At 41.9% G+C, this 16,152-nt stretch overlaps 1 protein-coding gene across 4 annotated transcripts; it reads right to left on the bottom strand.

The window, feature by feature from the left end:
• Positions 1-612: 612 nt before the first annotated feature.
• rbbp8l (retinoblastoma binding protein 8-like) lies at positions 613-15,807 on the bottom strand. 4 transcript variants are annotated; one of them, XM_061767875.1, is made up of 15 exons: positions 15,656-15,760; positions 15,114-15,217; positions 12,173-12,268; positions 12,019-12,061; positions 10,223-10,318; positions 9,970-10,082; positions 7,505-7,580; positions 7,273-7,430; positions 7,130-7,179; positions 6,657-6,721; positions 4,556-5,294; positions 4,364-4,466; positions 4,241-4,293; positions 3,680-3,845; positions 613-3,598 (listed from the first exon to the last, which is right to left on the bottom strand). In XM_061767875.1, exons 2-15 carry the CDS (start codon positions 15,124-15,126, stop codon positions 3,537-3,539), a joined length of 1,833 nt encoding a protein of 610 aa, XP_061623859.1. In that variant the 5' UTR covers positions 15,127-15,217; positions 15,656-15,760; the 3' UTR covers positions 613-3,536. The 4 variants fall into 4 exon arrangements, with proteins under 4 accessions (XP_061623859.1, XP_061623869.1, XP_061623877.1 ...); XM_061767885.1 differs by having other exon boundaries at positions 4,364-4,463; XM_061767893.1 differs by lacking the exon at positions 15,114-15,217 and having other exon boundaries at positions 15,656-15,807.
• Between the last annotated feature and the right edge of the window lie 345 nt (positions 15,808-16,152).

The raw sequence follows: 16,152 nt of genomic DNA, 5'->3' as shown, positions 1-16,152 counted from the left end.
TCACATGACACCTTTCATATTCATATTTAGTTGAGCTTGTTTGATTGTTTTATTTTCAAATAGATCTTAATGTTATATTCTACCTTATGTTTAAACTGTAACACTTTTGTTTGCCTTTTTAAAATTAGATGAACAGCTTGACCACCATCCTTGCATGGATACTTTTCAACCTTTTACTATATTCAGGAGACATTCTGTAAATAACATTGACACAAAATAATCCATTGTCAGTTGCACTTCACTTGTACTGTTGTTAAGAAATATATTTAACTGCTGTGGTCTCCGGTCCCATTGGGGCTTTGTTGCGCTGGACAACGATTTTAAGGAACCAAAAGTCCTGATGAGGCTGAGCACAGAGACGATCTCCTTTCGACAAAATTACTCGACCAGTTGAGAAACCTGATGATCAAAGATTGTCACACCACAAGACTTTGCATAATCCCTTTCCCACAGTAGAATTTAGGTTGTTACTTCTGTTTCCGAACTCTTGTTTACGTAGTGTACATGATGTTGCATTAGTGACGACAAAGAATGTACCCGGAAAGCCACATTTCAGTGCATCCACATAATGCCTAATTGCCTGTATCACAGTAAATAGATAGACAAACACAGTCAGTTTTCAATGTATATTTAATTAAATGAACTACAACAGGAAAAAAAATCGACTACTCATATACGTGATGGATACAGACAAATGTAAAAAAAAAACAAAACAAAGAAATCTACTCAAAAAGTGCAAATGTACTGCATGGGGAGAACTAAAATAATGACCCAGTAATTCAACTGAGCATTGTCAAGGTGGACAACAGCCACAGTGACTTTGCAGCAGTCTATTATTAAACCAACAGGGTAACTGTAGTTTTATCGCACGCACCCTTCCGTATGAACAGATGCTGTCACAGCTGTAAGTGGAAAGTTAGTAGTTGCGAAATATGTGCATTTTGAAAATGAAAAAGAGGAAGAGGAAGTTGTTTACTCGTTTCCCACTCTCCCCCCCTCCTTTGTTGGGCCACTTAAGAGACTAAAGGCGAGAGGAGGGGGACTTTAGGGTAAAAAAATAACTCAACGGTGACACCAATGCCAGGAAAGTGAAGTAGTTCCGAACATGTTTCATGAACAAGATTACAGTGTGTATTGAAACTTGGTGAGTGTGTTTGAAAGCATATAGTCTATACTGCTGAACGCAAAATAGAGTCATTATTTGATAATTACTGTGTAATATAAATGGCAAATTATTGTAGTACAAGAAGTTGAACTCCCAATGTCTGTGCCGTTAGTAGATGAATTAGGAAACTGTGTGACAGCATTTTGAGAAACTTGTACGTAGAAGAGCGCTATGCAAGAGAAAGCCCATTTACCATTTAAGTGCATTCAATAAACAGAAGTCAGCAATCACAGCGCTTCCTAATTTGGTGTGAATACCATATAATACTTACCTGTGGAATTGACAATTGAAGAGTGTTCCTTACAGACTCATTGCTACCATTCAATTCACAGTGTTTCAGTTTCGTTGCCCTTATAGTGTTGCATAAGTTGACCGGCTGCTGTCATTTGGGTTTTTTTTAGGATTGAGAAAAAAAGAGAAACAATTTGCAGGCATCTCCAGAGAGCGTCACTGTTGAGACACTCGGGGGCTGCCGTGCTCCGTTTTCATCGCCTTTACTACTCATAGTCACTTGGGGGATATTTGCAGGCCGTTTAAGGATTGCTTTTTAACTAGCTTTATAATTCTCAATGTATTTGCTTCTTGGGCATTCTCGCTGGGTGAGAGACTGTTTAACATTTAAGAGACAGTTTCCAGTTCATGAACGTTTAACCCTAAATACAACCCCAATTCCTATGAAGGTGGGACCTTGCGTTACACATCAATAAAAACAGAATACAATGATTTGCAAAGCATATTCATTGAATACACTAAAAAGACGAGATATTTAATGTTAAAACTGATAAACGTAATAATAATAATTAACTTCGAATTTTATGGCTGCAACACGTTCCAAAAAAGCTGGGGCAGGTGGCAAAAAGGACACCTGTTTGGAAAAACACCTGTTTGGAACATCCCACAGGTGAACAGGCTCATTGGGAACAGGTGGGTGCCATGATTGGGTAGAAAAGGAGCTTCCCTGAATTGCTCATAAGCAATGATGGGGTGAGGTTCACCTCTTTGTGAACAAGTGCGGGAGAAAATAGTCGAACAGTTTAAGGACAATGTTCCTCAACGTACAATTGCAAGGAATTGAGGGATTTCATCATCTATGGTCCATAATATCATCAAAAGGTTCAGAGAATCTGGAGAAATCACTGCATGTAATCGGCAAGGCCGAAAACCGACATTGATGCCCGTGACCTTCGATCCCTCAGGCGGCACTGCATCAAAAAGCGACATCAATGTGTAAAGGATATTACCACATGGGCTCAGGAACATTTCAGAAAACCAATGTCAGTAAATAGAGTTTGGCGCTACATCCGTAAGTGCAACTTGAAACTCTACTATGCAAAACAAAAGCCATTTCTCAACAACACCCAGAAACGCCGCCGACTTCTCTGGGCCCGAGCTCATCTAAGATGGACTGATGCAAGGTGGAAAAGTGTTCTGTGGTCCGACGAGTCCACATTTTTAATTGTTTTTGGAAATTGTGGACATCGTGTCCTCGGGGCCAAAAAGGAAAAGAACCATCCGGACTGTTATGGACACAAAAATCAAAAGCCAGCATCTGTGATGGTATGGATGGGGCTGTGTTAGTGCCAATGGCATAGGTAACTTACACATCTGTGAAGGCACCTTTAATACTGAAAGGTACATAAGGTTTTGGGGAAACATATGCTGCAATCCAAGCAACATCTTTTTCACGGACGCCCCTGCTTATTTCAGCAAGACAAGGCCAAACCACATTCTGAACGTGTTACAACAGCGTGGCTTCGTAGTAAAAGAGTGCGGGTACTAGGCTAGCCTGCCTGCAGTCCAGACCTGTCTCCCATTGAAAATGTGTGGCGCATTATGAAGCGTAAAATACGACAACGGAGACCCCTGACTGTTGAACAGCTGAAGCTGTACATCAAGCAAGAATGGGAAAGAATTCCACCTACAAAGCTTCAACAATTAGTGTCCTCCGTTCCCAAACGTTTATTGAATGTTGTTAAAAGAAAAGGTGATGTAACACAGTGGTAAACATGAGCCTGTCCCAGCTTTTTGGGAACGTGTTGCAGCCATAAAATTCTAAGTTCATGATTATTTGCGAAAAACAATAAAGTGTATCAGTTTGAACATGAAATATCTTGTTGTTGTAGTGTATTCAATTAAATATAGGTTGAATGTGATTTGCAAATCATTGTATTCCGTTTTTTATTTATGTTTAACTCAATGTCCCAACTTCATTGAGATTGGGGTTGTACTTTGAAAATGGCTAAATGTCTTTTAAGACTTCAATGACCAAATGCTTAATGTACTCTAATAGTTTGTGTATCCCCAATTCCAAGTAAATTATTTTACTCCTCAGAGTTTTTTTTCAATGTGATAGCACTCAAGTCCACTCCAGTCAGCTGGAGGTCTTCTCATGAGCTCTCAAGGTGATCTTGACCTTCTTTGCCTTTCCCATGGCTGTGAGGGAAATAGAAGAGCATTTAAAGACCGCACCTGTGTGAGTGAGAAGCTTACTTAAGACTTAAAAGTGATCTTTACCGTCTGTGTCCGAGTCTTGGTCCATTTCCGTGTCCATAAATAATTTCTTCCTTTTGTAGCTATGGTTGGTTTCCTGTTCTGATACATTCCCCTCTTCCTCCTCCTCCTCTTCATCCTCCTCTACCTGTTTCTCTGAGCTTCCTGGCTCAACTGGTGGCGGTGGTGACTGTGATGAGGCAGATATATTAATTTCATTATTGAAATAGTTGCAAAATTAGTTGCCTGTTGTGAAAACAAGGTGAACAACAAAACGAAGTGCTTCGGTTGTTGTTGATGATGTTTGCGGATGAATGTGTGCAGAAGACACAAGACAAGAGACAGGTGCATATGGAAAAGTAACAACATTCCTCATAGCATTTGTACAAACTGTTCATCCACCATATTTCGGACATGCCAGAAAATCATCTGATGGTTGGGAAAAGACAATCGTTCCTCACCACCCACCCTCCGAGTACGTCACAAGCAACGGCACTTAATAAGACTTGAAATCGACCCTGAAACAGCCGGTTCCTCTCATCTTGTTTTTATACAAAAAGTTGACTGGTCTCAGCAACATCTTACCTTTCCATTTGTTGCGAAGGCGTCTTGCTTTTGAAGGGTCTCCAGCACCACTACTGCTCCAGAAACAAGACATGACTGAGTTAAATCCACCTTGCCATACTGCTATACATGAACAGTGGTTACCTGGTCGTAATGATATAGTGAGGGCAGGCACCTTCTTCCCATTGTTCTGTTCTGTCTTTCCGTTTGCCTCTTTATTCTGCTCCACATGCTCTTTTACCACCTGCTGGGATAAGACCGTGATATGACAGACCAGATGATGTCCACGTGTTCTCCCTTTCACTCATGTCATTGTTCCATGGCTGGTCTAGGTACCTTGTGTTTTTGTTGCGTGACTTCTTCCAGTTGTGTGAACACAGGTAAAGGTGGCGGCAAAGATGGAGAAGCAGAAGGTGATGCCACTTGACCATGTGTGGGAAGACTCTGCCTCAATTCCTTGTCAAGTCTCTTGTCTACATCCTCTCCCTCTTGTGAGAACAGAGAAAGCTCATGTTTTGGCGTTTGGCTGGATTTGGACTTTCCTCTATCGGACAGATCTAGAGGACCATCGCAGAGATCTCTGAGTCCGTCCCCAGAATCCTTTTCGGTGCTGGACGGTTGTATTTCCTTTTTCTCCTGGGACTTACCCAGAATCTCGGTGTGCTCCGAGAGATTATTCACCCTAAATACCAAGGTCGGTTCTTTAATGGGGCCCTGAGAGCTGCTATGCTTGTGCCACTGGGACCCATAAACATGATCTTGATTGCTGGAAAGGCCGGTGTGCTGGCTAGGTACAACCAAGTTGGGAAATCGAGGAAGATTCAATTTTAGATAAGGGGGCCTCACCAGGTTTGTACCTGAAGTGGCCATGGAAGCCCAAGCAGAAGATTCAGGTAGACCCCAAGGAAAGGGAACATGACTGCTCTTTATTGGTTGAGGACGGCAGGGGACGGGGGCCTTGAGCGCGTGTCTGCTTGGATTCATGTCGGCATTGAGCGAGGAAGAGGAGGTCTTCAGAAGAAGAGCTTGAGAGGGGACTGGGGGCGGCTGGTCCAGGGCTCCTGTGATGTGAGATCTAAAGCAAAATACAATTCATGAGAGGAATGAACCAAACAAAATTGTTTTTATTTAGGTTTTCGGGATATTTGAGTGAAAGGTCTCACACGACACAGCTGTACAAGTTGTCTTACCTTAATCAATATAATTAATTTAGTACTACTAATACTGCTCATCACCATAACATTATTAATGTTAAAACAATCAATACAGGATGAACAGTCAATCAATCACTCAAGCAGTGTGGGTTTTGCCCTGGCTGTCGAAAAGTGGACCAGCTCTACAACCTCAGAATGGTCCTGGAGGGTGCATTGGAGTTCACTAAACTAGCCTACATGGGTGCAGCCAAGGTGTTGATGGGGTCTGGTTGGGTGGCCTCAGAATTAAGTCTCTGCTTTTTACAGATAACGTGGTTCCGTTGGATCTTCAACTCTCATTAGAGTGTTTCGTAGTCGAGTGTATAGCGACTGATGAGACTCAGCACCCCCAAATCTGAGGCCATGGTCCTCAGTCGGAAAAGGGTGAAGTGGCCTCTCCAGTTCAAGGATGAGATCCTGTCGCAAGTGGAGGAGTTCATGTATCTTGGGGTCTTGCTCATGCGTGTGGGAATGAAACAGACAGATTGCAGTGATGCAAACGGCTGCAGTGATGTGGACTCTGTATCGGTCTCTCGTGGTGATGAAGGAGCTAAATTGAAAGGCGAAGCTCTCGATTTACCATTTGATCTACATTCCCACACTGACACAATTGTGGGTCGTGATGACCGAAAGGACAAGACTTTTTTGTCATTCCGATCTGGCGCTGACATGGGCCACTCCATTTAATCACAACAGCCGTGACATGTGCAGATCGTAAACGTCATGTGATTTTTCAAAATGGAGATCAGTCATCTATTTAGCACACTAGTTGTGATTGTTTTTGTTAAAGCAACTACTTGATAAAAACAAGTTACAAGTAGTTAAAAACATCTCCGTCACAGACCAACTCTGGTCTGCTATGTTTCAAAGGCATAAACGATGACATCACCACACATTGAACAGAACATGCGCAGACATAGCGCAGCCATTCCGATTCACAGTTTAAATGACAAAAATGTACTTCTGATCGGTTTGGCAAAAGCAATATTCCACATTGTGAATCTGAATGAAATTACATTCGGTTTTGGTGTGTTTATTCCGACTGAGGTGTTATATGGAGCGTTTTTTTGGGCTACTAAACCAATTATAATCGGAATACAAGGCTCCATGTGAACCCAGCTATTATGTGAGAAGTGTAGCTTTAGACCTGCTCCACATGTAGTGCTTTGAGATAACCTCTGTTGGGAATCGCTGCTATTTAAAAAATACAAAATCATTTTTTAAAAAGTACCGAATTGAATTACCTCCTCTCGCCATGTGTTGCGCTATTGTCTGTCTTCCAGGATGGTGAAGTCAAAGTCGATCCAGCCTTCAGGAAGAGAAAAAAATAAGCAATGGTATATAATCATATAATAATATTATGTATGTAATAATAATGGTATATGGCATATTTTTTTCATTATATTCCTTCCATGTGGATAGCTTGCTGACTTTCCGTCAATACTGCAGCTAATATCTTTTATGCTGGCAAAAGGTTGACCCTCGAACTGATGGTTACAATTGCCCTTATTTCCTATAAAAAAAAGTATTTTGGCTATTCCCAAGACAATGTGTTCAACATCTATGGTTCCACTGCACAGGTCAGCATTGGACAAAAAACATTTTTGTCCTTGTAGTCAGCTTAATAAATGTAAATAACGACATTTACATCGCATCCTAGTCAGAGATACGCAATACGTGTGGAACTGTACAAGGACAGCGTAAAAAATAAACTTACAAAGTGGCTCTTGGTCATTGCTTGCAGCTGTCTAAATTCAGACTGAGGTTCTGTTAGGTCGAAAAGAAACAGCCAATAATTTAGAACACCGGAATTATGAGAGAGAAAAGCTTCCTTGACTGCTGCGAGATTTTCAACCTTACCATCAGCCCTTTGGTTTGTGTCTGCTTTCAGTCCAACTTTGCCATCTATTGGCTGGTCGGCGGCGCCCCTCCCGGTTGCCGTGCCAATGAGAGACACAGGTCCAGAAGAAGGTGAAAGGTCAGGGGAGATGTTTGGTTTGGCTTCCAGAGGTGTGTTGCTGTACGATGAGAGGTCACTGTTAAATCTGCTGGACAAATGATTTTTATTGTCTCCATGTCGCCATGTACTCACATTAATGCTTCTCTTAGATTCTCGATCTCATCTCGTAGTCTCCTGTTTTCCTTTTTTAGGATATTTGTCTCTCCAGCTATGACACATCAACAGTCGGTTAATGAATGTGTGTGTGTGTGTGTGTGTTTGTGTGCATTTTTAGTGCATACTTGTTTAAATGTCATGAAATTATCACTTTGCAATGATTGATACTGACGGCGCGAGTAAACAAGAATGTAAAACATACACTTACTTCCGTATATACTATCATTTAACAAATGCACTTTAAAGGTAGTTCTGGACTTTGAAATCATGTCTGTTAAAAAACAATCATTCCAAAACAGACTCAGTAGTCATTTTAGGCTTGTTTTCTGAAGACATATTTTCTTGTCAATGTCTTTATGTCACAAAAGTGTTCTCTGTCAATTGACTGTCTGTTGTCGTACTAGAGTGGCTCCAACTACCGGAGACAAATTCCTTGTGTGTTTTTTTTGGACATACTTGGCAAATAAAGATGATTCTGATTCTGATTTTCAGATAGATTTGCTCGAAATCTGCATGATTTCCACATCAGCCTAATGACTTCTTATACTACTTATTCCTTATACTAGTACATGTTCTTGGTTGATTCACAAATCGATATTTTTGGTCTGCCCCCACTTTTTCTGTTATTTTTACGTAATATTAACCAATTGAAAGTGGTGAAAATAGCTTGACAAAAAGTCTATAAATGCTCTTGAATGCTAAAAATGTCTGAGAAGTGCTGAAAAAACTCGTTCTGCAGAAGCAAGACCTGCAACGTAACTTTCGCCTATATTGAAAGTATGGATGCATTATTTTTTTTTAGACAATAATAAGTGAAAATAGTGAGATTAGATACAGTTGAGCAGGCTCGTTTTGTTAAAATTGATTGCTGTCATGCATCGTTGCAGGTGGAAGCCGCATGGACCATATGGAGGTAAGTGTATGCAAATAAATTTCCGCATAATACACGGAGTTAGTCAGCTCATTGTATTTATTGAATCATTCATAGCTCTAAGACTAGAAAAAGAGTTTTAGAAGATGACATAACAGAGGCGTTTGCTTTTGTGTGCACGGTCGATGACATCATGAGACTGCAGACTCTGATGGGCACGGCTGGCACCTGGTGCCATATTCTGCTATTTTAATCAATGACATCATTGAAAATGAGTGATTTTTTTTTTTAGCATATGAAATTAGCGGGCGGCACGGTGGCCGACTGGTTAGAGCGTCAGCCTCACAGTTCTGAGGACCCGGGTTCAATCCCCGGCCCCGCCTGTGTGGAGTTTGCATGTTCTCCCCGTGCCTGCGTGGGTTTTCTCCGGGCACTACGGTTTCCTCCCACGGTTTCCTGCCTGAATTGGAGACTCTAAATTTCCCGTAGGCATGACTGTGAGTGCGAATGGTTGTTTGTTCCTATGTGCCCTGCGATTGGCTGGCAACCAGTTCAGGGTGTACCCCGCCTCCTGCCCGATGACAGCTGGGATAGGCTCCAGCACGCCCGCGACCCTAGTGAGGAGAAGCGGCTCAGAAAATGGATGGATGGATGGATGAAATTAGCGATTGAACATAATTTTGGGGTGCTGTTGTGTTCGATAAGAATATAAGGACAATCCCAATTTATACAAATTTAAGTGCCGTAAAAGTAATTAGAACAAGCCTAAGGTGTATTTAATAGGGTATTTCTATATCGCGGATTTCACTTATTGCGGGTGTGGTCTGGAACAAAATCCGAGCGATGGAGGTGGGATTACTGTCTTATCCTTGTCTTATTACTTATCCTTAGTTCACAATGGCTATGCAGCTAAATAGTCCCCATTTCTGATGATAACATCACACCAAGACATGGCGGCATCATGATTTTGGCGGAGAAAAAAGGGTGTTCCCGGGGCAACTTTTTATGTGTAGAATACCGATTGCTCCAAAATGAATTGATATTATTGGAAATGACTTCCATTTGCATTTCCTTGAGCAAAAAAAAAAAAATACATAAACAGAACTTGATTGTGAAATATAAGCCCTCTGGACACGATAGGTAGAATGTCTATTCCATCCATTACATCCATCCATTGCCAGCCAATCGCAGGGCACATACAAACAAACAACCATTCGCACTCACAGTCACACCTACGGGCAATTTAGAGTTTTTCAATTAACCTACCATGCATGTTTTTGGGATGTGGGAGGAAACCGGAGTGCCCGGAGAAAACCCACGCAGGCACGGGGAGAACATGCAAACTCCACACAGGTGGGGCCGGGGATTGAACCCGGGTCTTCAGAACTGTGGGGCTGACGCTCTAACCAGTCATCCATCGTGCCGCCTTCAGAGGGAGCCTTGGCGCAAAAAAAAAAAAAAAAAAAAAAAGAAAAGCGAAACTGTTCATATATTTAAACAAATCTTTCTAAGGGATATGACATTACAACAGACAGTGTGTGGTGCGGTCATCATTCATGAGAAACACCACCTAGCAGTGTGATGTGCTGGATGGTCTGCATCTGAGAGACTTCAAACTCCTGCTGCCTTCTCTTGGCCACCTCTTGAGTGACTGTACATCTGTCACACAGGCCTGCTCTGAGCCTGCGAGGCAGCGCACACACAAATAAAGAATTGAAATAAATTGAAATGTAATCAAAACATTTCAAAAAAGATTACTGTTGCATATATATTGCTGCCTGCTGTCACATCTTTATTTAAAAGTAAATAAAAGGTGTACATACCTGTTCTCAAGTGTTTTGATGTTTTCGGTGAGTAATCGCTGCTGCTCCTTCATCTGTTGGTTCTTTGTGAACAGCTCCTCCATCCGCTTTGTATCACTGAAAGCACACATACGTCCCGACCTAAATACATCCCATTCTAAATATAATTGTATTCTAGACAGCATAGTATGGTGATGTGTAAAATGACTGAATGACGGCGGTGTGAGGAAGGTAAGGCAGACAAAGGCAGAGCAGAGAACCATGTGATGGTAGCTGAGAAAGGAAGGGTGTTGTGCGGCGTTTCAAGAAGAGGTGAGACAGACTCTCGGCGGGGGAGGAGGAGCATCCAGAAGACTGGACCACTACAGCCAAGGTGATCAGAGAAACAGGCAGGAGAGTACTTGGTGTGTCTTCTTGTTGTGGGACACTGAGAGGACTGAGAAGAGGAGACAACAATATGAAGAAATGCGACGTAAGGTGAAGGTGGGTTTGGCAAAGGATAAACATGAGGCTCATATATGCCAGGTTGGACAGTCAAGAATGAGAGAAAAACCTGTACAATGAAGATATGGGAAAGAGTATTGGAGGCTAGACTCAGGACAGAAGTGAGTATTTGTGAGCAACAGTATGGTTTCATCCCTTGGAAGAGTAGCACAGATGCAATTTTTTGCCTTGAGGGTTTTGATGGAGAAGTACAGAGAAGGTCAGAAGGAGCTACATTGTGTCCTTGTAGCTTGAGACAAAGCCTATGACAGAGTACCCAGAGAGGAACTGTGGTACTGCATGCGGAAGTCTGGAGTGGCAGAGAAGTATGTCAGAATAATACAGGGCATGTACGAGGGCAGCAGAACAGCGGCGAGGTGTGCTGTAGGTGTGACAGACGAATTTAAGGTGGAAGTGGGAATGCATCAGGGATCAGCCCTGAGCCCCTTCCTGTTTGCAGTGGTGATGGATAGGCTGACAGATGAGGTTAGACTGCAATTCCCACGGATGGTGATCTCCAGTGAAAGCAGGGAGCAGGTGGAGGAACAGTTAGAAAGGTGGAGAGGAATGAAGATTAGCCGAAGTAAGACAGAATATATGTGCATGAATGAGAGGGGTGGTGGGGGAGGTGTGAGGCTACAGGGAGAAGTGATAGCAAGGCTGGAGGACTTTAAATATTTGGGGTCAACCGTCCAGAGCAATGGTGAGTGTGGTAAGGAAGTAAAGTACGAGTCCAAGCATGTTGAAACGGGTGGAGGAAGGTGCCAGGTGTGTTAGACAGTGGTGAAGCCAGCCATGATGTACAGATTCGAGACAGTGGCACTGAAGAGACGACAGGAAGCAGAGTTGAAGAAAATGAAGATGTTGAGGTTCATTGTAGGGCCGACCTGGTTGGATAGGATTCGAAATAAACTCGTCAGAGGGGCAGCCAAGGTCAGATATTTTGGAGACAAAGTTAGAGAGAGCAGACTTGGATGGTATTGGAACCAAACCCGCTAAGTTAACCCGGGTCTTGAGCTGAAATACTGGGAAACCCTGTCTGACTGTGAGCAAAACCTTCTTCTTCAAAAAAAGGTGTCAAGAAGGACTTTAAACGACTCCATTCCAATACAACTTTTTCAAGGGAATTAAACAAACGTTTATTGGAGTCAGCATCGGACATGTTCGAACAGGAGCTACTTTGAGAGTTGAACATGGACAAGATGTAACTGGTGGAGTACACGGACGGCTCAGTCGCAGTGGCTCGACTCATCGATTGCTCCTCTTGAATGTCAAACGTTTGGAAAGGAGATTTTGTAGACAGACGAAAGTGCGAGGGTGAAGCCTCCACTCACCAGCCCTTTTTGTTGGACAACTCTTGCACCTTCATCTGCCACCCTGAAAGTTAAACACACAGCACAATCAGCTGTGCGGCATTTGAAAGTATTATGCTTTTTTTTTTTAAATCAACAAAAAATGTGTTTTTCCCATTTTTTTCTTTCGTCTTACCCTCAAGCTCTCGCTCATGGACTTCCCTGAGTTTAAGAAGCAGCTCGCTGAAGCTCTCCATCGTGCAGGCTCTCACGTTTAACGTTGAGCGTGAGTCTGGAGGCAGAATTATTATTTTGAGGGACTTTACAGATATATAGCATTTTAGATATTTATTTTTATACTGTGCATGAAAATACAACAACAGAAGCACGGTGGTATTTCACCAATACACAAATCAACTAAAAAACAACCTCAGTAAACAAATAGCATAAAAAAAAAAAAGTTGTCTTCAAAAGGTTTCAGCATGCTCTCGCTCTCTCTCTCTTTCTCTATCTATCTATCTATCTATCTATCTATCTATCTATCTATCTATCTATCTATCTATCTATCTATCTATCTATCTATCTATCTATCTATCTATCTATCTATCTATCTATCTATCTATCTATCTATCTATCTATCTATCTATCTATCTATCTGCCTATCTTTATGTAAATAAGTATGACCATATATAGACTGGGGAATTTCTTTGCAAGGATAACTGTGTAAATGAAGAAATCACTTATTTTTTTTTCTGAAGTAAGAGAGGCAAATTAAAACAATACATGTCCGAATCTCCAACAGAAATGGATAAAAGGTGTTGATTAGCAGTGTAATTAAAGGACACATTAGGTTTTTGCTCTGAAGATGAGCGACCAACACTCAACTTCATCAAATCACCACACAATGGTGAATAAACTTCACCGCTATCCGGTTGTTAGATTACAAATTGGCTCAAACCAAAATAGCATTTCAACAATAGGGACTGGGAGAGCCAACAACCAAATGGACAGAAAAACTGAATGTCTTTCTTTGTTCTTTATTTAATTCAAGATTTTTTTTTTGTAGCCTATAAATAATAAGCGAAAATAGACTAAAATGACAGACTAGCATCCCCAAATTGTTTTTTTGTTTTGTTATTAGAGTGAATGGACAGTGTTAAATATGGTTATTTCTAAACTTGTGTGATTATTAAGAATATTAAAATGTTACTTAAAACATGATCTTCTCTGGCAATTTGGTTTCTTCCAAATTCCCAACAAAGCAGAGTTGACCAGCATCCTACAAGAGATTGCATATTCGCCCGTTCACTCCATTCAGATCATTTAGTTCTTATCTACCAGGCAACGCCGCGGACATGCCATGGTAGCATCGCTAAAAGAGAATCGCACTCTTTCTGGCAAAAACTACTTTGATTTGAACCGTCCCCCATACGCTGCCACGCCCTAGTTTCCTCTGGCTTCCAATTCGAAAGGGAATGACCTTTTGAGGCGTTTATTTTTTATTATACACTAATGACCCGCGATTGGAAAAGCAGTAGATATTTATTGAAAGAATGAATGAGTTCAATATTTCTTTTTGTAACTCTAGCATGGGTGTCAATGCTAAATGACAAAACGTTACGCCTGAGGACCTTCTCATGCACCTGCATTCATCCACTGCACCGCATTTTGGTTGTCAAAATTTGGTTGTCATATTGACGATTATTACAACTGGCTGAACCGGTCCAGCCAGGCCCGGGAGAAGCGAGCGTGAACTTTGTGTGTCAACGACACGAAAGTCAGCTTTTTTTCCTCTCGACGTCAGCAGAACAATGTGTGTGTGCGATTGTTTCGAGAATGTCTTCATGTCAGGAGAAAATTCACAAATTGGCACACCAGAGGCAGCGTGTAACATGAAAGAGAGGAATTGGATGCCACTGATCTTTTACACGCGGCTTGACTTGACTGCAGAGTGACTGATTCAAGTCATACAATGGAGCAATGTACGGGAGTTGGCAGTGCTCTTCGGTGCTCTTGAGCAAGGCGCCAGACCCGACTGCCTGAAAACATCCTTTACCATGGAGCCTTCTTCTTGGCTCTCCGTGTGCGTGTGAACCTGACTGTGCACTTATCGCATGCTCAATGCAACAGGGCGTAACAAGACATTGACCTCTGCCAAGGTCAGACAGTTAAGGAACTTGGTGTATTACCTCCACCAATTGCCCTGAAGTGCAAGCGCAAGGAGGTTTTCCCAAGCGTAGCCTTATTTATCTGTTTGTTTATATTTTAGTGAGCAAGATTATGCAAACACTGCTTAACCGAGTTCCATGAAGTGTTGTGGAGTAGACTGAAAATCTATTTGTATTATTTTTTTCCGTGATCAATATTGGTTGTGTGTGTGTGTGTGTGTGTATCTATATGGTTTAAATAAATATGAACATGAACATTAATAGTAAATATCTTTTTTTTTTAAATTAACTACGTCCATTCATCCATTTTATTTAGCATTAGGGTGAGTGGAACCTATCCCATCTGATTTTGGGCAAGAGGCGGGGTACACCCTGGACTGGTCGTCAATGAACTTAAGATTCGTGTTTTTGGAGTGTGGGAGGAAGCCGGAGTACCTGCATGAAGAGAACATGCAAACTCCAAACAGAAAGGCCCGAGCCAAAACAATGTTTAAAAATATGAAAAATGAAATAAAAATGATTAACGAATACAAATAGAAAGATGAGCTCATTCATAAAAACTCAAATATCCTTTTGGGGTACTGAAAAAGTGTTCAATAAAATGAAATAATAGCAGGATTTTTTATTTTTTTGTATCCACACAACCATGCTTTGCGTTGACACACGTGATCCGATCAAACCCATGACTGGTCATTCTGACACTGGAAGCAAAAATGACAAGAAGATGTTGATGCTTTGCTTGGTAATTTCAAAATGTTATAATTTACCATTCCATTATTTTTCACTCTAATTAGATTCGTGCATGATGATTTTAACTCCAGCTGGATAACTGTCAGGTTAATAATGCACGTGTAGTTTTTTATGAGTTACAATACACAGACTTGAATCAGTACAAACGCTCACTGGGAGTGATTTTAGTCACTTTGAACACATTATTCATGTGCAGGTCATAAATGCGAGCATTAAAACCTTCAGTTTCCATTGAGATCCCTGATCGTCACACTCCCTCCTAAACAAGTCGGGATGTGTCAGGCGAAGGCTGATCTCTGTGGTGCAAGAGAAGACCTGTCTGTCTTTTTGATGATCAAACACACACACAAGCACACACACACACACACACACACACGCAGAAACAATGTCCAAAGCATTTTTGCATTATGCATAAATTGTGATATTGTGCAAGTGTGCAAAAGGACACGCGACAACCCTCCCCAGGCTTTGAAAACTTTTGATACTCTAGCCTCATTCTCTACTGATGGATAGTTTGGGGTAGGCAGAGGAAAAGCCACGTGACTGTTTAGCACATGATGACTTTCTCTGTACTGAAATCATTGACCGTCCATTATTGACAACATGAGAAAAATGCTCAAACCGGAGCTGTATCCACACATGAATGAGCATGCATGCTCATGCCTATTCAGCCCATGAATATTTCCTGTCCTCACACCACTACAGATATTGTCAGCAAAGGTGTGACCCTGAAGGCAACACCTCAGCACCCAACAACTCACCTCACACGGTGGGGCGACTGTCTCGGCTCCCCCTCTTTTTCCCCTCGCGCTCCAAAGATGGACTGAGTGATACGGACACACAGAGAAAAGTATGGCGAGTGAGATTGTTTTACACCCTCCCATCCGTCATCTCCCCACCCCGGGAAACCGGTCCGAGCGGTTCGTCCCTTGAGGAACACAAACACTGCGGCCTGGGCAGTTCTCCCTTGATATTCCAGTTCTGCTGAATTCTCACATAACCGGCTGAACCGGTCCCATAAAGCCCTGTAGGAATAGTGGAACGGAACCAATTGGGAACGTGACGCAGGCCAATGCACATCCCTATTGTTGTACGATATACAGGATATCGCTGGCGTCAGGCGGAAAGCTCGCGTCAACAAAACCAAACCAAAAACCTGAATGTTTGTTTGCTGCGTCATTAATATTACATCATCAAATTTTCAGCACTTTACATTGGTCAATAATTTGTCAAAAAGAACAGGGCAAACTGACAACTG

This window comes from Phyllopteryx taeniolatus, chromosome 1 (assembly GCF_024500385.1).
Source record: "Phyllopteryx taeniolatus isolate TA_2022b chromosome 1, UOR_Ptae_1.2, whole genome shotgun sequence".
Classification (NCBI taxonomy): domain Eukaryota; kingdom Metazoa; phylum Chordata; class Actinopteri; order Syngnathiformes; family Syngnathidae; genus Phyllopteryx; species Phyllopteryx taeniolatus.
The sequence above is the reverse complement of the archived record's forward strand: the minus strand, read 5'-3'. Positions and strand labels throughout refer to the sequence as shown.

Coding starts and splice junctions, on each gene's coding strand:
- rbbp8l (XM_061767875.1), bottom strand. Junction 12,062..12,172: donor CCATGAGCGAGAGCTTGAGG/GTAAGACGAAAG, acceptor TTTAACTTTCAG/GGTGGCAGATGAAGGTGCAA. Junction 7,581..9,969: donor CCAGCACATCACACTGCTAG/GTGGTGTTTCTC, acceptor GATGTGTCATAG/CTGGAGAGACAAATATCCTA.